The following is a 25,718-nucleotide window of genomic DNA, read 5'->3' as shown; positions in this document are numbered from 1 at the left end:
ATAAATAGATCCGATGTCTTTAAAACAGCATTCTATTTAGGAATAACAAGGTAGGTTTCTATAGTCTAATGTATTTATAAAACAACTTCTGGGATACACTTTACCAATTTATGAAATAACTAACAGTTCAGTTCATTTCCAGGGATGTATTACTGTGTAAACTGTAAGATTTTTTTGTTATTTTTTTAATTAGCATTGAAAAAACAAGTAGGATCAACGTTTCATCTTTTTTTACAAGTCAACTACCCATAAACAACCATTAATGCAGCAAAGAAAAAAAAATCCAGTTGTACACGAGACATTACCATAGCTATCAACAGCCTACTCATTTCTTTACTAAATCAGTGCTAATATTTCAATATTTCATTGAAAAGCGTACTGATTTTACTACACAATTATTTGTATAACTAAAAATCTCTTTCTCACAGGACGTATAACGTTGCACACATTGTGAAGGGGGGGCAGCTGAACACATGCCGTCAGAACAGTTGCTGTCTTTCTGCTGCTGCTGCTGGCCAGCTGAGTGTCCTGTTTGTTGTGCTGCACGTTGATCATTTAAAAGCCTGTACAACAGCTGTCCTTTTGCCACTTCGCATCTCTGCCGCTCACGTTGTGAAGGGGGGTGGGGATTTGCTGAATGCACACAAAGGAGAAGCGGTCGGATCATCTGCTGGTTTGCTGCTGCTGGCGAGCTGCGTGTTCTGCTTGTTGCCTGTCGGTGTTTTAAGAGCTGGGAGCACATGAAGTGTGTCTGCCAAAAGCATTCCAACAACTGCTAGTTTAGATGTCCATGAACTTGTTTTAAATGTTGTCTCACTGCCTTGTCTTGCGTCACGTTAATGTGTCTTTCGCGGGATGTCAAATTGTCTTCTAAGAAGATCATGTCTCGTCTCTCTAGTCTACCTCCCAAGATTTATTTTTATAATAGAAAGATATGTGTGTAGGGTCATTATATATGTAGAACTTAGTAAAATTCTTACTTGCATATGCTAATTAATATGCCACATGTCACCACTTTCCAGTGAAAAGATTACTAAGTAGAATTATCTTACCTCTAAACCTCTGTCTTTGAAAACTGAAAAATCTTAGAACACTGTCTACCATTAGGAGACACCTTAAGTTTCATTTAAATTGTACTGCATCTATAAGGAAAATAAATCTAACATATAAAACAAAGTATTAAGGTTTGATTCTAAGAATCTATATATTTATTTATAGTACATCGTGCCCTTTTCCCTGATTTTTGTTTTAAATGACATGAAGTTAAAATTCATCTTTTCTCTCATTCTAAGTGGTTATTTCTATTGTACTATGATTTAACACAACATGAAGAACAATTTTTTCATTTTTAGGAGTGGTGTCTTATCTGCTCTCAATGAATGCATTCAGCACTCTGCAGTTATAAATAATGAGTACACCTTCAAGTCATGCAAAATATGAAATCCTTTAAATGATGTGTAATTTACATGAACATAAACTGCCAATGTATACTATTAAAATGTTTTTTTCTTTCTCTGTAATCACGGGAATTGTCCCCAGGAGTTGCTTTTGATTCTGTTTTGATAAATTGTCATCCTATTTAGCTTTCAAAGGGGACTTTAAAATATGACACACTTAACAATTCATGGAATGCCTGACCTTCACTGTATACTTTCCAAGGTCACGTGTCTGTTTCTCGCCAACTTAGTACATTGCACAATGGGCTCGGAGTGGTTTGGCAATAATTTTGAGTACAGACTGATTTTATTTGGGAGCTCACATATTTTCTTTTCTAACTGCCTCTTTAAACTGGAGTTTTGTTTTCTACTTCTCTGCAGCTATCTGGCCTAACTTTAGACTAGTTTACCACACCAAACTTTACGAGCACTAAAATCCATGAATTAAAAAAAAATATGTTTGCATGCATACTTAAATGTTTACATTTAAGGGTACATGTGTATAAAACATTGGCTTGCAACCCACAGTACATTTATGAATTACTAATTTGGAAGGAGCATTTCTATACAAAAGCTTCTTTAAAGAGATTGTGCAGATTCAAATATTCTTCGTTATTTTGACATGTATTCATTGTCATGGCAATGACATGACAATATTTTAACTTTTCAGTATTTTTCAAACAGTATTTTTCAGTTAAAGGGCAGAAACTCTAAGTGTATAATTTTAGTACATACATATTAAGATAAATCAGGTAGTCTGCAATGATCATATAATTTTTTATAAATCCCACACTAAACTCCCTCAAATAAAAAGCCCCCATTTTTGTTACTTTCTACAAATCACTTTCTCTCTGTCACACAGAAAATTTGAATTCTGAACTATGCATTTTTGTGAAGTACAAGGATGACAACTCTCTAATTTCTATTCCATATCAGACCACACTATTGTTAATACATTAAAAATAATGAATAAACCATTAGGTGTGCAGTACATAATAAAAAAATAGGAGACACAAACATAGACACAAAAACACCCTGTAATACCTTGTTTGTATCTTTAAATACAATATTAAATAGTGTATCACCTTTAGTTTTACCAAAAACAGGCCAGGAATTAGCAGTTTAAGATCAAGAAAATGGTGGTACTTTGGAGCAGTTAAATTCCTGGTGGTGGCATGCTAAGACAAAAGCCTGAGAACCCTTGGTATAAAGCAAATACCATGGAATTGAATGTATTTATTTTATAAATGTGAACAGCTGCTTGAATGCCTGCAGTTTGAAGACAGCAGAATAAAAATGCATTTAATAACTTAATGTTATAATAGCATGTATACAAACACAATGTACAGTAGGAGACATTAACTGATATACAGTATGAATATTTCAGACAGTTCATTTAAAAAAAAATGGAAGTGTAAACCATAAACCGTATTGCATACACCCTTATTGCCCTATGCAGCTGGGAATATCTGATATAAACAAGTTCATATCAAAGCCAAAGTCAAAGTCAAAGTGAACTTTATTGTCATCACAACCATATATACAAGTATATAGATAGATGAAATTGCAAAGCTCAGGGTCCACAGTGTAACAACATGATGTACAAATAATAAATTAAAAATAGAATTAAAATTTTTAAATTAAAAAATTAAAACACAAACAAGATAATACATTGTGCAAAGATAGGACAAAGAAGTAGCAGCAATATTGATGTGTAAGATATGTAATATAATAAATAATAGCTATAGATAATACAGAAATTATCAGTGTATGATAATAGTTGTTTAAGACATGTGCAAACAATGACAGGTTAGAATGTTTCACAGCGGAAGGATAAAGAGTGACAAAATCCTTAAAGGTCAGTATGAGATTTTCAGTTCTTTTCTACATGCACACTCATCTTTAATCAGTATTTGAAAATGCTCATTTCTGTATCACACTAATTTACTTTAAAAGCACATTAAAATTTACTTCTGTGAAATTTTGAAAAGTTCAGTTTAAACAACCAAATTAATATTGTATGTAAACGGTAAACGGTACTATATCTTAGAAGTAAACTTTGAACCTGCCATTTCAATGTTGACATGCTTACACACTTTTAACTGACCAGATTTTCCTACCTTGTTGTTCTAAAGATGAGTTTCAATTTTTAAACCCTGGGAGAAACGGTGGTAAGTATCAAAATCCGCCATATTTTCACAACACTAGAAAGGTAAAAATAAATACATAAATCAATAAATGTTTCAGATGATGTGAATTTAAGTCACTTTTGTATATCATGCAGATAGCAGACTTGTTCTTATAAGAAACCCGGGAAAACCACTGTAGAAAAATATAAGTTGGATATCTACCTGGACATCTTACTGCACTGACAAAACAGTGTTTTAACTGACTTTATAGACTAAGGACAAAATGTGATAAGCACATCTGACACAGTTTGTCACTGTTGCCATACTTGAAGACAAAATATTTAACATTTTAATGCCTTTTGCTAGTATTATTACAAATATGATATTCGAATCGTTTTTTACGTATTTTACTTTTGAATTCCGATCCTAAACATATTTGTGCGTATGGTGGACCCAGAAATCTGTCAGAACACGTGACTGATCAGCATTGCCCACCTCGCGACGCGGAAAAAGGTGTGTCAGAAAAAAATGAATGAATACTGCAAAAAGCAAACTTTTAGGTTACAAGCTTTAGCTTATGCGAACTGGTTTAGTTTTTTTATGTAAATGACTTCGTGGAATTGTCATTATCATCCACAGAAGAGTAGTACATTAAAGATGCTATAAAAAAACGACGATACACTTAAATAACAAAGCCACCTTTAAATTGTTTTGTAACTGCTATAATCACAGGAATGTTCTACAAAGGTAAATAGTACACAAAGGAACGCGTGCATCATTTTACCATACAATGTAAGTGTTTAGTTTACCACACGGTTCAGAAGTCTTAAATATTTGAGGAAGACATCACATGGGGGATGTCGAAAAGCAACGCGAAGCGTCGATTTCCCATGATCCTCGAGGCGCCCGGTGCCGGAAGAAATCTCCCCGCTGCGGATGTACTTCCTCTTTCTTTGGCATCCCGGTTTAGGTAGGGGAATGGCGGATTAGTCTCCGTCTTCAATCTCTTTTTAATCGTAAGGTTGCCCTATCCATCCTGGAAACCCACTTATCTGTGTTTGTTGAAATATGCCTGTAGATGAAGTTCTAGTGAAAGTAGACACTGAAAGGTGTTTTTAAAGAAGTGACTTAAAGTTTAATTTAGCAGTGCTCTGTTGGTAGGCCTACGATAAGATTCGAGTGGGGAAGGAAATGGAGCACCTGTGGTTAGATGTAATAGCAAGCCACGTATAGGTTCTTCCTCACAATTAAATTTGTTCGAGGTTTAAGCACGTGTATTAAGTTCATTCAGTTATGCTTATAATGGTGTGGGTTCCGCGAATCGCATCGTTAACAGTGTGTGCGTGCACATAATTGAGCTTCAATTAGAGCTGGCATTTATTTAATTTTGGCATATGTAGTAGACATTAGTCGAATTCGAAACATTTGCTGTTGTAATATTTTTGAACTGCCCCCTTGAGCTTTGGTCTTTAGTTTTCTTTGAGGTTGCTATGTATCGTACTTGCTATTTGTTTATGCATTTTTCAGTGTTGAGGTTTATGGTTGCTATTTAAATTACAGTATTTGCGCCAGTTAAAAGTAACAATCTCGAATTAATGTAGTTTATTTTATGTTTGTTAATAACTGACGCAGTATATGAAGCCTGTTTATATAGCGTCTTTTTAAGGCAGTCACTTTTCCAAAAGAATTTTGATGTTGAATTTACGCATGTCAGTCAAAGTTGATCCTTCTGACGGGGTTTTCTTGATTTGGTTTAGTAGAACTCCACGTTTTTTTGAAGGCAGAATAGATTTCTGCTTTCATTCATACGCACTAAGACATTGGATGCAGCAAATGCATTACTCATAGTGTATGTGTGCATTTAATAGATTTCGGGCACTGACAGGTTAAGTGACTTGCACAGTAAGTTGATAATGGGCACTGTACTTTCAAATTTGGTATAAAAATACAAAAGTAAAGGAGCAGAGGTTTCTGTCAGTCTTGGTGTTCTACTGTGGCTTTCTTTACAACCAGATTCACATATAAATGGGTTCAGTCTTATTTCTAAATTATGTAATTGTTTAATCTTTTTCTTCCCTTGCTTTGCATTCAGAAAGTTCTGCTAGTTTACATGTAAAAAAAAATAAGATTTTTTTTTTGCTATGTTTTAATATGCAAACATTCTTTTTACCATATTCTTGTCAAATCATCTTTTCCTGTGGAGTTTACTTGTATCCGGATAGTGGGGATTAGTGATGAGCAGAGCAGAAACGGAAGCAAATTAAACTGAATGTTAGAAAAGAAGCAGTTACTTAAGTGTAAAATTCACATGTAAGCTGGTATCCCAGGACTGATCTTAGAAGAAACACCTGAGACAGAGGGTTTTCACAGAAAAGATGTTTTCTTCACTGATTCTTACCTAATATTGTGTTTACCATTGAACTGATAGTTCGCCATGGGACGTGTTATCAGAGGACAAAGGAAAGGTGCCGGCTCCGTTTTCAAGGCCCATGTGAAGCACAGAAAAGGTCCCGCTAAACTCCGAGCTGTTGACTTTGCTGAACGCCATGGCTACATCAAAGGAATTGTGAAGGTATATAAATAACATTCATTATTGTGTGCATGTGTAAATTTAGTTAAATGGGTAGATACTTAGACATGTCTTGGCTTCTTGCAGTGTTTGTTTTTTTGTTTTTAAATTGAATTTTGAGTTGGGTTTTGTAACTTAATTTTAAAAAGTTGAGGATTTGGAAATGCAACCATTTGTATTTTTCTTTTCAGGATATCATTCATGACCCGGGACGTGGGGCTCCTTTGGCCAAAGTGGCTTTCCGTGACCCATACAGGTTCAAGAAGAGGACAGAACTCTTCATTGCTGCTGAGGGTATTCACACTGGCCAGTTCATCTACTGTGGGAAGAAGGGTAAGTTGGCCCTAGGTTTATGACACTGTACTGTAAAAATTGGTGCTTCAGATGAGACATAAAACGAGTCTTCTGAATATTTTGTCAGAAATTAACCTGACATGTACATGAGTTGCAGTACCAGCAAAAATATGGATGGAGTTTGTTTTCAGGTTTTGGTATGTGGCGTCAGCGTCGTTGTTTACTATCAGCATGTCACGGCAAGACACAATGCTGCTCCAACAGGATAAATCTGAGTGGTTTGATGTTTGAACGGTTCATTGCAGTGAAGCACATCATCAAACTTATATGCGAATGTATTCATGGTGCTTTTCTTCATCTACTTCTTATTTGGGCAATACAAGCACCACATTTCCCATCGTAATGACGCAACACATTTTTTGTGCCCCTTCTCAACAGCTTCAGACTGCAAAGAATTTTTATCTTTAATACGTTTTTTTCCCTCAACTTACAGCAAAATGGGATGTTTTCTCACTGTAATGATTTCTCGCACTTAGACCTGGTAGAATCCTCCAGACTTACTTAAAGCACACGTACAAGTATAGTCGGTATGATTGGTCAAGATCATTCATCATGTACCGTTAAGTATATACCTGGCCTTAGTCTGTCCATTTTAGAGCCATTTTGACCAATGAGTGATTTATTTTTATGTCTTTGATTTAATTAGGTTGTTTACGTGTCTTTACATTTATCCTGTACATTTAGTGTTATTCAGCAGATTGTAAACCTCTCAGAACTTCAAAATGGTTCAAGATAAATATTTTGGTAGTTTTATTTGTGATCAGATGTGAAAATTCCATTTCATGTAGCACAGACAAATTTTCAAGAGTTGGCACCAGATGAAATTATCTTGGTTTCATTTTGTCCTGAAAAGAAGCCAAGACTCCCAAACTCTGCTTTTCAGTCTTATAATTATGTTTTCACTCTGAGTTACTGAGTTCAAAAATGCTGTTATTCCACTGTAGTAATGTGAAACATTTTTTGACTTGACAGTGCTTTTTAATGTTGGTTAACTACTAATTTCTGTTCAGAACAATACCTGCCTTTTCAAGTGTTTTAAAAGCAATTTTATAGGCCATGTTACTTTACTTTAGCATCTTAATCTGCAGCTGGTTCTAGAAGCGGTAGCCTGAGACTATGAAGAGAAGTTATTTAGTTCCAACAGGATGACTTTGTATCTTGACTAATTTTTAATGTCACAATAGAACGTGCAAGATCAAATTCACATTGTGTTTAATGTTACACAAAAATTAGGAAGCTAGTAGTATGATAACTCAGTGTAAAATATTTATGTGAACGGATTCTTTACTTGTTTAGATGGCACTCCTGTTTTATTGCTGGGTTTTTGTAACTAAATATTTTACTTTCCAGTAATGCAGCTGTGTGCTCTACTTTGAGTTTGTGGAAATATTTTAATACCCTCATTTTCCATTTATAGCTCAACTCAACATTGGTAATGTTCTCCCTGTTGGTGCAATGCCAGAAGGTACAATTGTTTGTTGTCTGGAGGAAAAGCCTGGTGACAGAGGCAAGCTGGCCCGTGCTTCAGGGAATTATGCTACAGTCATCTCCCACAACCCTGAAACCAAAAAGTCCCGTGTAAAGTTGCCTTCTGGGTCTAAAAAAGTTATTTCTTCAGCCAACAGAGCTGTTGTTGGTGAGTACTTTTGAGGATTCCTTTACCATTCTTTACATTACCAGACAGATTTTGAAAGTTTGAGTAATATATATAATGTCAAAATTTAGTATTGGGCAATTTCCTTATTTTGGGTAGAAACACAACCATCAGTTTAGTGGGACATGGTTCACTACATACAATTAAATCAACACAATTCGTTTTTGTATTGGTCAGTGAACAGCCTGCCATACATAACATGGATCATTTTCTGATCGATTTAATACCTACCACAACTTCACTTCTCTTACTAACAGTCATGCTTCAGTGACTGTTAAATGCACTGCTCGCAAAATAAACACACAAGTACATCTTCTTTCAGCTGCTCCCTTTAGGGGTTGCCACAGCGGATCATCTTCTTCCATATCATTCTGTCCTCTGCATCTTGTTCTGTTACACCCATCACCTGCATGTCCTCTCTCACCACATCCATAAACCTTCTCTTAGGCCTTCCTCTTTTTCTCTTCCCTGGCAGCTCTATCCTTATCATCCTTCTCCCAGTATACTCCGCATCTCTCCTCTGCACATGTCCAAACCAATGCAATCTCGCCTCTCTGACTTTGTCTCCCAACCGTCCAACTTTAGCTGACCCTCTAATGTACTCTTTTCTAATTCTCACACCCAGTGCAAATCTTAGCATCTTCAGCTCTGTCTCCTGCTTTCTGGTCAGTGCTACCGTCCCCAACCCATATAACAAAACTGGTCTCGCTTACCATCCTGTAGACCTTCCCTTTCACCCTTACTGATATCCGCCTCTCACAAATCACTCCGGATACTCTTCTCCACGTATTCCACCCTGCCTGCACACTGTTTTTCACCTCTCTTCCACAATCAACATTACTCTGTACTGTTGATCCCAAGTATTTAAACTCATCCACCTTCGCCAGCTCTACTACCTGAATCCTCACCATTCCACTGACCTCCCTTTCATTCACACACATGTATTGTCTTGTTCCTAACGACCTTCATTCCTCTCCTCTCTGGAGCATATCTCCACCTTTCCAGGGTCTCCTCAACCTGCTCCCTACCATCGCTACAGATCACAATGTCGTCAGCAAACATCATAGTCCACGGAGACTCTCGTCTAATCATCTGTCAACCTGTCCATTACCATTGCAAATAAGGGCTCAGAGCCGATCCCTGATGTAGTCCCACCTTCATCCTGAATGCATCCGTCACTCCTACCGCAGACCTCACCACAGTCATGCTTCCCTCGTACATATCCTGTACAACTCTTAGATACTTCTCTGCCACTCCTGACTTACTCATACAATAGCACAGCTCCTCGCAAGGCACCCTGTCATTTGCTTTCTCCAGGTCCACAAAGACGCAATGCAACTCCTTCTGGCCTTCTCTATACTTCTCCATCAACATCCTCAGAACAAACATTGCATCTGTGGTGCTCTTTCTTGGGATGAAACCATACTGCTGCTCACTAATCATCACCTCACTTCTTAACCTAGCTTCCACTACTCTTTCCCATAACTTCATGCTGTGGCCCATTAATTTTATCCCCCTATAGTTACTACAGTCCTGCACATCCCCCTTATTCTTAAATATCAGCACTAGTACACCTCTTTAAACAATCTGGTTAAAAACTCCACTGCCATCTCTCCTAAACACCTCATGCTTCCACAGGTATGGACCAGTGGCTTTTCCATTCTTCATCCTCTTCATAGCTGTCCTTACTTCCTCCTTGCTAATCTATTGCACTTTCTGATTCACTATCTCCACATCATTCAACCTCTTCTCTTGTTCTCTTCATTCATAAGCCCCTCAAAGTATTTTTTCCATCTGGTCAACACTCTCCTTGCTTGTGAGTATGTTTCCATCCTTATCCTTTATCACCCTAACCTACTGCACATCTTTCCCAGCTTGGCCCCTCTGTCTAGCCAGTCGGTACAGGTCCTTTCCTCTCTCCTTCGTGTCCAACCTCTCATACAACTCATCATACACTTTTTCTGTAGCCTTTGCCACCTCTCTCTTCACCTTGCACCTTATCTCTTTGTACTGTTTTCTACTTTCTGCATCTCTCCGACTATCCCACTTCTTCCCCATCCTCTTTCTCTGTATACTCTCCTATTCCACCACCTGGTTTCCTTTTCCTCTGTCCAGATGTCACGCCAAGCACCCTTTTTGCTGTCACCCTTACTACATCTGCTGTAGTTTCCCAACTGTCTGTTAACTCTTCACTACCACCTGGTGCCTGTCTCGCCTACTCCCTAAACTCAACCTTGCAGTCTTCCTTTTTCAACTTCCACCATTTGATCCTTGGCTCTGCCCTTATTGTCTTCCTCTTCTTGATCTCCAATGTCATCCTACAGACAACCATCCTATGCTGCTTAACTACACTTTCCCCTGCCACTACTTTGCAGACTTCAATCCCCTTCAGATAGATTATGTCCTATGCAGAAGAGTCAACCTGTGTGCATTTTCCTCCACTTTTGTACGTAACCTTATGTTTCTCCCTCATCTTAAAATATGTATTCACCACAGCCATGTCCATCCTTTTGGCAAAATCCACTATCCTCTGACCTTCTTCATTCCTCTCCTCGACACCATACCTACCCATCACCTCCTCGTCTCCTCTGTTCCCTTCACCAACATGTCCATTGAAATCTGCTCCAATCACCACTTTCTGTCCCTTGGGTACATTGTTGATCACTTCATCCAACTCGCTCCAAAAATTTTCTTTCTCATCCATCGTACACCCAACTTGTGGGGCATATGCACGAACAACATTCACCATCACACCTCCAATTTCCAGCTTCATAATCATTACTCTGTCTGACACATTCTTCACCTCTTGACATACTGTTCCTTCAGAATAACCCCTACCCCATTTCTCCTCCCATCCACACCATGATAGAACAATTTGAATCCACCTCCGTTCCACCTGGCCTTACTCCCCTTCCCTTTAGTCTTTTGTATGCCCAATATATCAACCTTCCTTCTCTCCATTATATCGGGTAACTCTCTCCCCTTACCAGTCATACTGCCAACATTAAAAATTCCTACCATCAGTTCCACTCTCTTTACCTTCCTCCTCTCCTCCTGACACATCTCCCCCTTCATCGGCCAACAGTAGCCCAATTTCTGCCAGCGCCCTGTTGACTAACAGTACTGGTGGCGGTTGCTGTTAACCGATCTGGTATGGAAATTTATATTGTCCGCATATTGATTTGGCAAAATTAGAGTGTTCACTCAATTTAGAAGACGGCTGGTCATTGACGGGAGATTCATTGTATTTGTAGACAATTTTACCATGGCAACTGTACACAAAAACCGGCAACTGTTTGGTGGTGCATGTACTTTCATTTATAATGCAATGAAAAACAGATAGATGTTAATGGAACTGCAGCAATTTTCACTGAGCAGTCTTTAGACCTTCAGAAAAAGTACAGTGGCTTAGGTTTTGTGCTTAAACACTTTCATTACACTTCAGAAAACACTTTTGATGGTAAGGTGAGATTATAGACAGTTGGCTAGCAGTAGCAGAGGGGACTGGGCGGTATCATGGTCTGGAATCCCTACAGATTTTATTTTTTCTCCAGCCGTCTGGAGTTTTTGTTTTTCTGTCCCCTGGCCATTGAACCTTACTCTTATTCGATGTTAATGTTGATTTATTTTTTATAATTATGTCTTTCATTTTTCTATTCTTTAATATGTAAAGCACTTTGAGCTACTGTTTGTATGAAAATGTGCTATATAAATAAATGTTGTTGTAGTAGTAGTACTAGGTGGTAGTCATACGTGTTCAGAAGCATCATCTTTGATTACTTTTGTGGCTGTAGGTCATTTTTTTCAGGCACTGTTTAGCTCCACTAAATTTCTTGGAAGGTAAAGTAAACATTAATAAATGAAAAGCAGTTCTGATGGTAATTGTCCTACAGTAAGCATTTCAATCCCGAGGTATGGTGCAGTTTTCCATAGAAAGATCTCCATCCATAGCATTTAAGTAATGGAGTGGTTTGAATAGCACAACAACCATTTGTCAGCTGTATCTGTATGCATCCATACAGTCACCGGATGTTGGCCAGCTGATCCTTTGCAGGTGATTATGAACCACTACTGGAGATTACTTATTCCACCATCATGATCTAAAAAAGATACTGTTTCTCATGGAAGAGTGGTCCTTCAGTTCCAGATGCTTGTCATATTCATAGTAACAGTTGTTCTAGCACATTATGTTGGCTCAGCACCCTGTTTAGAAAATTGTATTACATGGATACTCTCTCAAGCCAGCAGGTTGAGACTGCATTATAGGGAGGTTATTGACCTTTGTACAGAAGACCGCTAAATCAGCATGGAGCATATCGCCACTTTTCAGCACCTTGATTTGCAGTTAAATTGCTGATTGCAGTTATGTCAACCTCTCAACATTTTGTATTTAAACCAATGGTACTACCAAAAGTTGTTGCATTTTTCCCCTTCTGCTGCATCCTAACGATGAGTGTTGTTTTCCTCAGGTGTTGTTGCTGGTGGTGGCCGTATTGACAAGCCCATTCTAAAGGCAGGTCGTGCCTACCACAAGTACAAGGCTAAGAGAAACTGCTGGCCTCGTGTCCGTGGTGTGGCCATGAACGTAAGTAATTGTTTGATGCCTTTTTGACAAATTTCAACAAGTTTGAATTCATAGTTGTAGTAACTTGGACAAAGAGAATGCTGGTGACACAAGGAAACATTAAACTAAGCCCATGAATATGAAGATTTTAATATTTCCAGCTCTACAAATGCTAAATACCAAAACTATTTGTAAAAACATTACAACTTGTAATTAATAAAACAGTCCATGTAGTGAAAAGTCTAGAAAGTTTCTCCATCAATCCTAGAGTCAAACCTCAGTTATATACTGAATTTGCATCATAAACTCATTCAGATGTGTTCATTTTTAGTGTAGTGGTCAAAACCCTTGACTGCAGTTAGCTGCAATCTTAAATGACTACTAAGGACATACAAATTTAATTCAGATCATCAAGTAGGGAATTTTCCAGTTTTAACGTTTCATCGTGGTGAAGTTAAAATACCCTTCTGGCTTTTAACTGCACAAACTGGATTTTTTTCTTCTTGTAGGCTTTTCTTAAGACACAGTGAGAGAAAACCTCAATCTTACTGGTCAGAAATGTTGTGGGCCTGTACATAAATTTCTTGACCAGTTTATGTAATTGTCAGACTTTTTTTTTTTTACTTCTGTGCCCTTGATTGAAATTTTGTAGTGCACAAAACAGTTCTTTAGCATATTGTAATATATTTGAAAATTGTGGCCAGAGGCATAGGATCTCCTTGCTATTCATAAATCAGGTGAATCAAGTGTAGCTAGCATGGCCCCCGTTGTCATGGATAGCCTTGTAGTTTGATACTTGGTCCGCAAAATGTTAAGTGAATAATTTTTTTTTTCTTTTCTCATTTCCAGCCTGTTGAACATCCATTCGGTGGTGGTAACCATCAGCACATTGGTAAACCTTCCACCATTAGGAGAGATGCTCCTGCTGGTCGCAAGGTCGGTCTTATTGCTGCTCGCCGTACTGGCAGACTGCGTGGCACAAAGACTGTTCAGGAGAAGGAAAACTAAATTTCTACCTTTAAATAAAATATGGGAAAACTTATTGTGCAATTTTTGTTTTATTGCAAACAAGCATGTGTTAAGTAAAACTACAGAAGTAATCTGAAAAGGTAGAGCACATTAGTATCTGACTGTAGAATGGTTAACAAAAAATTCCTTTTTGCTGACTGGGGAACCCAAACTAAGTGACAGTCCTGTAATATATCAGATTAATGTGGAAGGAGTCGTGGTGCTTAGGTGGCAAGTCTTGGTGATGCAGAGAGCCGATGCAGTTTATCCCTTAGACTCCTAATGCAAAGCAGAAAAGTAAGTTGGAGAATCCTCGGAGTGAAGAATGTGTTATTCTGATTGCTCCACTACATAGGCTATAGTGCAGTTATTATTGGACAAGTATGTGGTCTACTCTGAGGGCTTATTTATATGACATCAAATGTCACATTTGAGTAAAGTAGGAAGCAAGCTTGGTGGTGGCAGTCTTTTCTGAAACAGTAATATGAGCAGAAGATCCTGACGGAGTCAGTTGCTCTTCCATAAGAGTGGAGGAGACTGGTAGGTGGAATCATTCCAGAGTTATCCTAAACTATACATGTTATTAAACTGGGTCAGTCGGGTAAGGATGTGAAGCCATTCGTTTGTATGTTAAAAGGTTTTCAGGACTGGCTGTATGTTAACCCAGAAGCTCATTTCGAAGTATGATGGTTCATATAACGTAGCATTGCTGGAATATTTCTAAGCTGATCTTTCATTCTGAGTCTGTATGTGTCAAACAGTGTCTTGGTTTGTATTTGTAAGCGAGTAGACCAGGCCATTCACAGTACAATCCCAACTGCCACCAGCATTTCAACATCACTTCCATTATGTCCCAGAGAGAAAAAAAATATTGGCTACTCATCTGCTGAGGTTACTACCACTTGGCAAGTAGTTGTACATTTACTGATACCCTTTGAGCTAATCTACATGGCTCCAGATTAGAACAGCAATAACCACTTCAGTGTGTCTGCTTAACAGAGTTTGGGGTAATACAGTAGTGATCAGTCAAAACACACAGCCATGAAAATAAATGCCAGCATCACTCTCCACGCATGCCAAACCTGCAGTTCCCTGGTTAAATGAAAGGGAAGTCATGCCAGTGTTAAGGTGAACAACTGTGTGTTTGATTGGCACAACCCATGGAACTGAAAGCAGCACTTCTTGCTCTGGAAACTTTAATTCTCTGACCTACACAGATGTTGCACAAAATCTGCTTCAATGTGTACAATCCACATGTGCCAGAGCACTTGACCAATAGCAACATTTTTTTTCCATGGCATATTTTCACACACATGATATAACTTGGAAGAGCGTTAGAGGATGGTGAAAAAAATATGCATAAAAAAGTAGGGTCCTAATGTAGAATATCAGTTCTGTCTCTTAATGATGAGACTGATGATAAAGTCCTGTAGCTGGAGAGGAAAGAAAAAAGGCCATTAGAGTCAAGCAGTTGAGAGAGAAAAAAAAAAAAGCCAGAGGACCACCCTGCCCCCACTGGCTATTCTACCTAACATGCATGTATTTGAGTAATCCCATATTTTTTTTTTCTTTAGGCTTTCTGCTAAAGAATTCAATTCAGTGTTTTTCGTAGTTAGTTGGGGCATCAGCTTTCATTTGAGCATCACAAGTGACTGCACAGTACTTTGCTCACACCAGAACAACATAAGGGCTACAAGCACATTAAAGAAAGTGACATTGGTGTGCTGCAATTGTCATGTCTGCACTCTCTTCCTATATATAAGGAGAGAAAATGGATATGATTAATGGGAGACTGGTGCAATTCTAAGTTCTCTTTTGTCAATAACACACACACACACACACACTAACTGTACCATTTTCTTGGCCCACTTAATCCAGAGCAGGGTTGTGGGGAGCCCACACAGGCCAATTTAGGGTGACCAGTCTATCTTACCTGCAGGTCTGCACTGTAAGAGGAAACTGGACCACCTAAACTCCACACAGGGAGGACCTGTGGCATAAGAGCTGGTCTCCCTACCACTATGTGACCCTAAATAACAAACATGTAACAAAAGTTTGTGTTTAAATTGTGTGGTAAAGATGGAGTAAAGCAGCTGCCCAGTATTTACTAAGTGAAGTGCCCTCTGTTGTTGATTATCACCATCAGGAAGGGACACAGCACAGGACACTTCAGGACTAACAGTTGTACACACCGATTTAGTTTTTTTTGCCAAGGCGCGTCCTGCAATACAGAAGTCACTTTCTCAAAACTCTACACACAGTCTCCGTAACAATTTTTGTTAATGTATGTGGGTTAAACTGAACTGTTTTGCATCGTCTTCATACAAAATACATTTATTAACTAAATGGATACTTTTCTCACTCAGAATCCACCACCATCAAAACTTTAGATTCATTGAAGGCATTTGTACATGCTTACATACTGTTGTCAAAGCTTAAACCTACATTCAAAACTACATTTCTGCAATGTGTGACATCATTATCAAGACCCCTCTAAAACACTGTAAAAATGGCAAATCCACCTGGTTAGGTAATCAATTGAAATGGATAGCTGATGTGTTTGGTCTTTATAATACAAAGGAGACGATGACAGTGTGTTACCACCCAAACCAGCCATTGGCCTGGTACAACACGGAGCCTCATCTTGTCCCTTGATGAATTCTACACAATGCTGGAAACAAAGAATGGGAGCACAAAGGCTTTCGTGTGAAATAATGCCCAACTGCACTCAGAGTAGTTTGTAGCACACCCAAGGATGTCCTCATTGTTTCTGTCACCATACTCCATCTTCCTAAACCCCATTGAGGAACTCTTCTCTGTATGGAGGTGGAAGGTTATTGAACACCGGCCACATAATCATCACAATGTCACTACTGGATGCCATGATATTTCACTAGAGAAATGTCAAGGATGGATCAGGCTATAATGGATCGCTAGAGGGGTCATCAGATGTGATGCATAAGGCTGAATCCAGAGGAGCAGATAGATCAGAAAATTACTACTATAGTATTGTTACAATCGTGGACCAACTGCGAGGGTATTTTGTTTCTCCCTTTTTTTCTCAAAAATTTTTTTTTAATTGAATATTCTGTATTTACCCTACAATATGAAAAATAAAATCCAGATTTACTCTAAAGCAAGAGTTCCCAAAGTGGTCGACATCGACCCCCTGGGGTCGATTTGAACTTTCTAGGGGTTGATAGTTTCAATAAAAAAGTCTGGGGGTCGATGACAGCAAAAATAGACCCTCTTACTACTGCTATTTGTTTGTTCCTTCAAAATATCCATGATTCCAATAGGTACCTGATTACGAAGTAATAATGAAAACACATTATGTACCAAACTTGCAAACGAAAAAGTAAAATGTGTCATTAAATGAGTCACACGTAAGAATGCATGAAAATACATGTAGCACAAACATGTCTGTGCATTGTCTTATCAAATGTATGAAAGCAAGTGTGGACATGAAAAAATGTTGCATGTCTGCACTTGCTCTCGGTGGGACGAGATGATGAATATTCAATATTAGCCGAATCTTTCAGTCTTGTACGGTCATACTCTCATAAAACACTAGAAAATGGTTCGCTTGATGTGACGTACTTATTTGTTATTTAAACTTTGAATATAATTATTTATTGAGGAGCAGTACCACGAAAAAGAAAATCAGAGGACACAGTTTGTTTATTCGAGTTTGAACAAAAATCTTCTGTTTCAAGTAAGTACATACTTTATTAATAGTTTTTTTTTTATCACAGGGGCTGTCGAAATTGTTTGTTAATAAACGTTTTTATTTCTTCAGTTAATAATATGAATAAACCAAAAAAGAAATGCAGACAGTACAGCTTGGACTATTTGTACTTATTTTGAATTTACATATTTATTTCCTAAATGTCAAAAATGTAAAAAAACTCTGCTCATATTTTTTTGCTTTAATTTTCATTAGTGCAGGTTTTGATATTAAATGTTGCACAAGATGTCATATTCCATAGTCCTTTTATATTTTTCAATCATTAATTACAAGTGATTAAAATGAAAAGTTTGATATCTAGTAAAATATTTAATATCAAGTACTGTACAAATTTATTAATTTGAGTAAGTAAAGTAAATGACTAGGGGGTTGACTGTTTTACAAGTTTTTGGTAAAGGGGTCTGCGGCTGAAAAATGTTTGGGAACTCTTGGTCTAAAGAGAATCCTTTCATGCTGAATCATTTTACATTTTATGTAATGCTGTCAAGTTATTTAGTGTTTTGTAAGCCTTTCATGTGTAATATAGTGTTCTTCTAGAAAGACATAACGTGTAGCGTGCCCAAGTTCCTACAGTATTACCATGACAGCCCGATCGGTGGTCACCTTGGACGTACTAAGACACTGTTTAAAGTCTTGGAGGTGGCATGGTGGCGGCGATACGCAAAGACGTCTGGTCCCATGTCCAGACTTGTACCACCTGTCAGCAATACAAAACCCCACCTGGTCTCCCCTCAGGTCAACTCCAGCCAGTAACCATCACTACCCCGGGGGAGAGCCTAGGCGTGGACCTAATGGGACCATTACCCACTAGTAAGGACCGGAAGACCTACCTGATGGTGGTTGTGGACTATTTTACCCGATGGGTGGAGCTATTCCCCATGGCTAATGCCACAGCCAAGAAGATATGTTCCACCCTGAAGGATGAGATCTTTACCCGATGGGGGGTGCCGAAGAACATCATCTCAGACCGGGGCCCGCAGTTTACCAGCTCAGAGGCCGAAGAATTTTGGAAGCAATGGGGGGTGGTGCACCTGAAGACAACAGCGTACCATCCCCAATCTAATCGCACTGAGCGGGTGAACCGGACCCTGAAGACAATGATTGCATCCTTCGTCGGAGACCATCATCAGGATTGGACAAAGTGGCTGCCTGAGCTGCGGTTCGCATTGAACACGGCGGTGCACGAGGTTACGGGTGAGACCCCTGCATTGTTAGCTTTAGGCAGACAGCTAAACGGTCCACTAGAGAGGGTAATTAATCATAGACCACCCAATCCAGACACCTCAATACATGATCATTTGCAAACGCTACAACTTATCACACAACAGGTAAAGGAGAGGATGGTGAGGTCCCAGTCCAGACAATCTCAGTCGTACAACCGGAGACATAAGCCTGTGCAATTCTCAGTTGGGGAGAAAGTCTGGATCAGGACTCATCCCCTCTCCAAAGCCTCCGATAAATTTACAGCTAAACTGGCTCCGAAGTGGTTCGGCCCGACAACTATAGTCCAAAAGAAAGGACCAGTGACCTATGCAGTAGAGTGGGGATTGCGGGGGCGAAGAAAGTAGACACTGTTAACATCGCTAACCTCAAGCCTTGGTTCGGCCGTACACCACGGCCTGGGGAGGGGGATTGTAGCAGTGCTATCATTGGTTAGAACTGCATCTCCCAGCAGTCCTTGCAGGGCTGTTGGGGGCAAAGGTGGCCAGAGGGGTTCAAAAGGAGGGCAGGGGACGAAGAGAGGGAAGTTTTTGTTTTGGTCGTTTGCTGCTTGTATTTATCTGTGGAACTGCCTGTCGTTTGCCTGCTTTACATCTTCGTGTCCTGGATTGTGTTGTCTGTTGGGGTCTGGAATCATTCGTCTACCTGTTTACTGTTCCTGAGGACGTTGTCTGGATTATTTGGCTTTCACGGAAGAAGGAGCGCTCCTGAACCATTCATCTGTCAACTTACTTCAGCAACTACCGGTAGGACTGTGTTTTTCCATTTCCCTCGCTTCATTCAAATCACTGGACATAACTTCACCGCTATTATTTCATACATGGACTTTACTGCGTGTTTGTCATGTTTATCTGTTAATTGTAATATCGCCGAAGGGATCAGGGGTGGTATTATTGTTTTTCATTTAGTAATTTAATTTCATTATACTTTTTGTCGTTTAAGTTCCCAGTCGCGTTTTCTTTGTCTCTGTAGTGTGTGTGGGTGTGTGTCGTGCCAAGGCTGGGGTTGTCCCTGGTAATCCTCATATAAAATAAATAAATCACCGTCTTTCTCGACGGTGTGAATCTTAGCGGCCTCTGACCGCTACAAACGTGTTAATGTTTTGGTGATACGAGTTGATTTTGAGACATGGATTAACTGTTTTGGTGGCTGTAGTGCATATTGGAGGGGAGATTAACAATTCTGAATGGCGAAAGATTTATGTAGGCTGATCAAAGGTGGGTACCTGATGCTTACAGCTTGACTGCACCACAAAAAGCAACTCTGTAAGAGTTATCAGAAATCCAGTTCGTTCCCACAGATGTTATGAAAGGGGTGGACATGCAAAGAGAAAGGCCTCACCATCCAACAATCTGGAATGAGATGAAGTGAAGAGCTCACTGCAGAGATCTTCTAATTGTCAACATCTTTAGGACACACTGACAACCTTGTGGTCCACATGGTACCAAGAATTCACCCCAAGTGCAAACAAGAGACACTAGCTCTAGCATTCACTAAGCGTCAAGCTCATGTGGAACGACAACCTGCTGGCACTCACAACCTACTGCATCTGGAGCCTTCATTTCTGGAGGACTGGAGGTCTGTGTGTTTCCAAGTAATAAACAGAAGTTGCAGTTAATTACATGTATCAGATACAATGATTAGCTTACAAATAATGGGTTTTATTGAATGAATTCTCCTCATTGCCCGGCTTAGTATCTGCTAAAGAATCACATAAGTGCTCGAAGTGTGCAAACAGCATCCTCTCATCCAAGCTTGTTGATCGGCCTGGCCCTCTGGACCACTCAGGCCACTTAAGAGAGCTGTGAGACACAAAACAGCAAGGCCAGGACAGCTTGTGGACTTTGATGTCAGCCAGAACTTCTAGCCAAAACATAAATGGATGCCATCACAAAAGTTTGTTTCAATGTAAACTGTAAATTGTGTACTATATATACACTCAAGTCCATAAATGTGTGGTGATCTGAAAGCATTTAAGGATTACACTTAATAAAAAGGCCTAAATCCCCACTGATGATACAGTAAATGAGAAAACATATAATCGTGATCTGTCATGCCAACAAGTTCATACACTGGGAGCCCTGCTGCTGTTCGAGGAAACACTTCAGTCGAGTAAACTGGGTTGTGCCTATTGCAGTCAGCTTCCCATGTTATCATACTGTTGGGGGGGGAGGGGAATTCAGAAAAGTCAGTCAACCTAAATGCTACAGCCATGTCTGGATGAACGGAAAAAGAACAGTTCTTGTCAGGGCCAAGTAAGTTCAGCTTGGGTTTAGAGCTGTGATGGACAGACAGCTAGGGCCATTTCCTGACCAGAAGGTCATCGTAATTGAAGGACCAGGGGAGCAGATGCACACAAAGCGCTGCCTCCCCCGAGTGCTAGACGGCAGCCCCCATAGGGCTCCATGGGAAGTTGGGAATCTAGCTCAGCCCTTTTAGGTTTTGTGGGCGCCCTACTTTGGGTTTCCACCTCACCTGGGAGTCCGTCCAAGTAATTCTGATGAGCCACCAGAAGTGCTTCCAGGTACAGCCATAAAAAGGACCACCTCACTTCACTTTGAAGTGCCAGGAGTCAGAAGGAAGAGGGATGAAGACTTCCAAAGGAGGAGTGGAGGCGGTGAAGGAAGAAGAACAAAGACAGTGGAACGAAGACAAGAAGTGCTCTTTTGTTGCTCTCCTCTGTACTGTGCTTGGTGCTGCTGGGAAACGGAAGGAAAAGTGTTTCCCACTGAAATAAAGACATTTGTGTTGCTGGACTTGTGCCTGGTGTCTGTCTGTGTCGGGTCTGGGGAGCTGGTGGCCCCCTGGTGGACACAGACCTCTGGGTTACCATACCAGCCATGTTGTTCCTTTTACTTAACACCCTCGAATCACTCTGTAAACAGAAACAAGTGGCGTGGTAACATGTAATGAGCCATTTTTAATATGTTGTAGTTTGGATACCCCATGTTGTTTTTGTACTTTGTTGTGCAGAAGGTAAAAAAAACGACAGTTTAGTTAGAACAGTTAAATATAAAAATTAACCAAGATTATAAAAATAAAAATTATGGAAGGTTGTATATGCTGATGATGCAGTATAGTTTTGAAGATTACATCGAACATAAGCATCTCTATTAGAGACAGAACAGGACATTCATTAACATTTTATTCTCTAAAAATGTGAAAGAGCATTAGAGGTTCTGTACAGCACTTTATCATTTCAGAGACGTTAAGCGGTCCTCACAATTTGTACATGTCTGCTGACTTCAGCCTTCACTGAACTGCAGTTTAAAAATAAACTCTACCAATGAAACAAAAACAAGCACACCAAATACAGTCTATTATGCTCCATCCTGGCATAGCAAATTGTTGCATATATTTAAGTCTTTAAAATTCCTATTACTGAAAACTATGTTGTTTATTATCCCACTGACAGACTGTCAAATATTAACTCTGAGGAATACATGTGCAACTGAAAAGCCACTTCTTTGTAAATTTTGTTGCCAATTATAGCCATCATGGTGAACAAGTAAAGGCTCATAGCAGGGCAGCCGTCAACGGAGGACCACTGCTGCTCGTGTGCTATCATCTCCTCTCTTCCGAAGGCTACACTAACTTGGTGTGAAGCCATGCTAAATGTTACAGCATATTTACTAGAGCTTCAGAATGATTCAACTAATACCAGAAAGAGAAAGGCAATGAGAGTCTAGAACAATGTTACATTACCACTTTCCACATCAACCAATTATTATAAGGTTATACCAGTCAATTAATAGCCCATAGTAAAATTAAGTCTGGCAGCCGAGTGAATGCATTATAATTAACGTGGTTGACATGGATGGGCTCCTCCTAGTCTTCCCCCCACCCTCACCCCATTTAAAATGAACTGGCTAACCCTGCCACAAGGCAAACATTCCTCATTACTGAGCACAGGTGATAAGCAACGTTTTTTTGTTGTTTCGTTTTCTTATTTCAATAAGTCTGTTAGTCTCCGACAGCAAAAGACAGTCTTGCTGAGGAAATTTAACAGTCAAACATAAACATACTATATACACCTTTGCCATTTACATAATAGCATCAGGCCCGTTTTTATTACAACACTATACACTTTCCACTGCAGGCGAGTTATATTTGACAGAAATATTCTGCAGGGCAGACAGTGAATAGACTCTCCACTCCAGGATTAACAGGAAAAAAGTTTTGCTCTGAAGGAGAACCTCCTGGAGGACTGTTGGACTGTAAGGCCTGGTCATGCACTTGATTCAAGTGTCTTGTTGGAACAAATATGAAGACAACAGGGAGGAATTTTATTCTTTTGTTTGAGATGGGGCAACTTCATGAGTACAAGAAAACTGCAAAAGGCAGTCAAGGAGTGCTGCTCATATGTGAAGCCGGTGAGCCTACGTATGGCTGACTGTGCACGTGGTTATTCTGCAAAGCAAAAGATGACAAAAAGCAAAATTAATTTAATAATTGTAATCAAGTTGTGGTAAACAGTGCATTAAAGCAGGCAGCAATGTCATAACCTGCTTTAGCTGCATAAATATACTTAGTGAGGTTTTTAAATCTACAGAATATGAGATGTGAAAACAAAAAAAAAAATGAAAAAAGTTTCCTTAAGGGAAATCATTTTTGTCCATTTTCAGGTTATACAATTTGCAAAACAAAATGCTATGACTCCATGCTATTTCCCCTGTATGCTCAACTTTACTGTATACAGTTCTGAAGGTTGTATGCACAGAAAGACACCAAATAGTCTAACACAATGCACTATGCTATTAAATTCATATACTTGTACTATTAACAAACTGAAATAACATACCTGCGGGTGTTGAGAGCCCGGAGAGGGAGTGTACAGGGCAGTATCCTCCAATAGGGAAGAATCCTGGGCATCTGTATCCTGAAAAAAAGCAATTACAAGCTCAGTAAAAAAAGAGGAGCTCTGTTTGCAAATTAAAACAAACACCTCAAGAGAACACACAATCACCATTCAAGTAAATTATGAACATAACTAGCCATGTATTTAGGAACTGCCTGAATGTAGCCAGTGTTATAATATGGGAGGGCCAAGTATTCTGAAGATTTCTTCAGTTCTTCATTCCATGCTCCACACAGCTTGGTGTAAATTGTACAAAAATTGAACCAGAACAGGTTCTTAAATTAAAAGAGCCAAATATACAGTATTTCAAGAAACTATGTGACTATACAGTCTAGAAAAATATCTATAAAAATGTATATATTGTAAAAACTGCTTTTTATCTGAAAAAGAAATCTCTTCGATGGCCTAGGTGACTCAAATGATGATGCAAAATGTTTCAAGTGGGTGCAAAAACAGGCACAATGACAGAACTGTAATGTATGGAAACCTACAGGCATCAATGTCTACTGTACATGGCTACTGTGTATTATCATATTATACTGACCATTTATCAGATAAATAGTTTGCAGTGGCCAACTTCCCAGTGAAATAAAAGTGTTAAGAGATACATGCAGAAAAGATCGATTTAAAAACTATGTGAATTTAGTAAGTAATGAATTGAGAGTTGAGATACTTACTAAGCCATTCCAAATTTAATGTCACTTTGGAAATAGCAGGGTGCGTTTTGTAAATCTTGTACAATTGTGCTATGGCAGGTAACCAGTGCCAGTGCATAAAGCATCTGTAATAGTGGTTATGATAATCGCATGATTTAATTCTAACTTCACGCTTTCAAAACGTTTAACCTCTCAAATTATTGTGGAGGGTGAAGGGCTTGAGCATTGGTCTGTTCAAGTCTATCCTGGCATCATCTTATTGCTTACTATGTGTCCGACACCTTTATCCAAAGCAATTTACAACATTAAAGAGATACGATCAGTTATATTTGATCTGTTTTTCCAATTGAAGCACAGCGAGATGAAGTGACTTGGCTCAAGGTCAATACAGTGCCAGTAGTGGGATTTGAACCCACAACCTCAAGATTTGAAGACAAAACATTTACTAATGTGGCACACTACCATTTAGCCTAAGGCAGGGAACAGGTTGGGATAGGCTGCTAGTCCATTGCAGGACCTACTGCTGCACACATCTACCTTCTGGCCCAACTTTGATTCGCCAATTAACTTAAACCAGTACAACTTTGGTTATTTGACAGGAAAATGGGAATACCTGAAAGAAAGCTCACACAGATAAAAGGAGAATGTGCAAAATCTACGCAAACAATAACTGGCATTGCATAGCAAAGGCAGGTGTTAAACATTAGACCAAAGTCAATAACACCACCTTAACTGCTGACTAAAGAGTTATGATGGGTATCCTACAAAACTTCATATTCTGTGTATGTGTGTGTTGTTTTAGAATTCTGTTACAGGAAGTCTGCAGACATTCCAGTAGTGGTATAACTGAGGAGGCAAAGGAGCTCTACAACAACTAAGCAGATGCTTTTAGAAATAACAATTATGGGGGAATAGAGATTTTCATGATAGGTAAAGAGATTTTACAGGACTTTCTCAGTCTGGATGATCCAGAAGATGTGCTTTGGCTGTAGAACAAACAAACTACTGTATGCAGAGAGAAGGGTATATTTAAAAATAGAACATTCTCACCTCCTAAGACAGTTCTTATGTTCAGTTTATAAACTGGGAAAATGTTGTAATTACCTAGGGTTCTTGGACTACAAGGAGCCCAACACTATCTCTCTTTTTATGTGTGAATCATGACATAAAATATCTCATGTTTTACTCCAGTTACAAACCAGTTTGTAATAACATCATATCCCCACCTTCATGCTCAATATAAGGTGATGCTGCATAATGGGTAATCACAGAATCAATTATTAGAGAAGGACTACACCATGGAAGGAGGACACAAGACAGTAAGACAGAAGTAAAAGTCTAATGCTCCTTTTGCACATGCAGCAGCCCTTAAAAGAGCCAGAAAGTTTTGAAACAACTTTAACTGTGCAAGGACAAATGTGAATTCTGTCTGCCATGTAGGCACCCAACTTGCACCCAAGTTCTGATCAACTAGCACTACAGCTTTGCATGTGCAACATGAAGTAAAATGCTTTCTTCTCT

At 39.1% G+C, this 25,718-nt stretch overlaps 2 protein-coding genes and 1 long non-coding RNA gene across 5 annotated transcripts in view; 1 reads left to right on the top strand and 2 right to left on the bottom strand.

Moving 5' to 3' along the window:
• LOC120523633 overlaps positions 1–4,529 on the bottom strand; it is a 40,872-nt gene extending 36,343 nt beyond the window's left edge. For all 3 annotated transcript variants that reach the window (XR_005632673.1, XR_005632672.1, XR_005632671.1), the window contains exons 1-2: positions 4,375–4,529; positions 3,557–3,640 (exon numbers count right to left, since the gene is read on the bottom strand). This is a non-coding gene — a long non-coding RNA (uncharacterized LOC120523633). The remainder of the gene's footprint in view (positions 1–3,556; positions 3,641–4,374) is intronic.
• Positions 4,530–5,960: 1,431 nt separating this feature from the next.
• On the top strand, positions 5,961–13,748 carry rpl8 (ribosomal protein L8). The gene is made up of 5 exons (XM_039745109.1): positions 5,961–6,137; positions 6,326–6,467; positions 7,906–8,124; positions 12,612–12,727; positions 13,556–13,748. The coding sequence occupies exons 1-5, from the start codon at positions 6,000–6,002 to the stop codon at positions 13,712–13,714; spliced, it is 774 nt and encodes a 257-aa protein (XP_039601043.1). The 5' UTR covers positions 5,961–5,999; the 3' UTR covers positions 13,715–13,748.
• Positions 13,749–21,891: 8,143 nt separating this feature from the next.
• LOC120524448 (probable ubiquitin carboxyl-terminal hydrolase FAF-X) overlaps positions 21,892–25,718 on the bottom strand; it is a 260,143-nt gene continuing 256,316 nt past the window's right edge. The window contains exons 44-45 of the mRNA XM_039746300.1: positions 23,485–23,562; positions 21,892–23,093 (exon numbers count right to left, since the gene is read on the bottom strand). Of these exons, the coding sequence (XP_039602234.1) occupies positions 23,028–23,093; positions 23,485–23,562 (144 nt within the window). The 3' untranslated portion in view covers positions 21,892–23,027. The remainder of the gene's footprint in view (positions 23,094–23,484; positions 23,563–25,718) is intronic.

Source organism: Polypterus senegalus, chromosome 2, assembly GCF_016835505.1.
Source record: "Polypterus senegalus isolate Bchr_013 chromosome 2, ASM1683550v1, whole genome shotgun sequence".
Classification (NCBI taxonomy): Eukaryota; Metazoa; Chordata; class Cladistia; order Polypteriformes; family Polypteridae; genus Polypterus; species Polypterus senegalus.
Note: the sequence above shows the minus strand (reverse complement) of the source record. Positions and strands in the feature narration are given on the sequence as shown.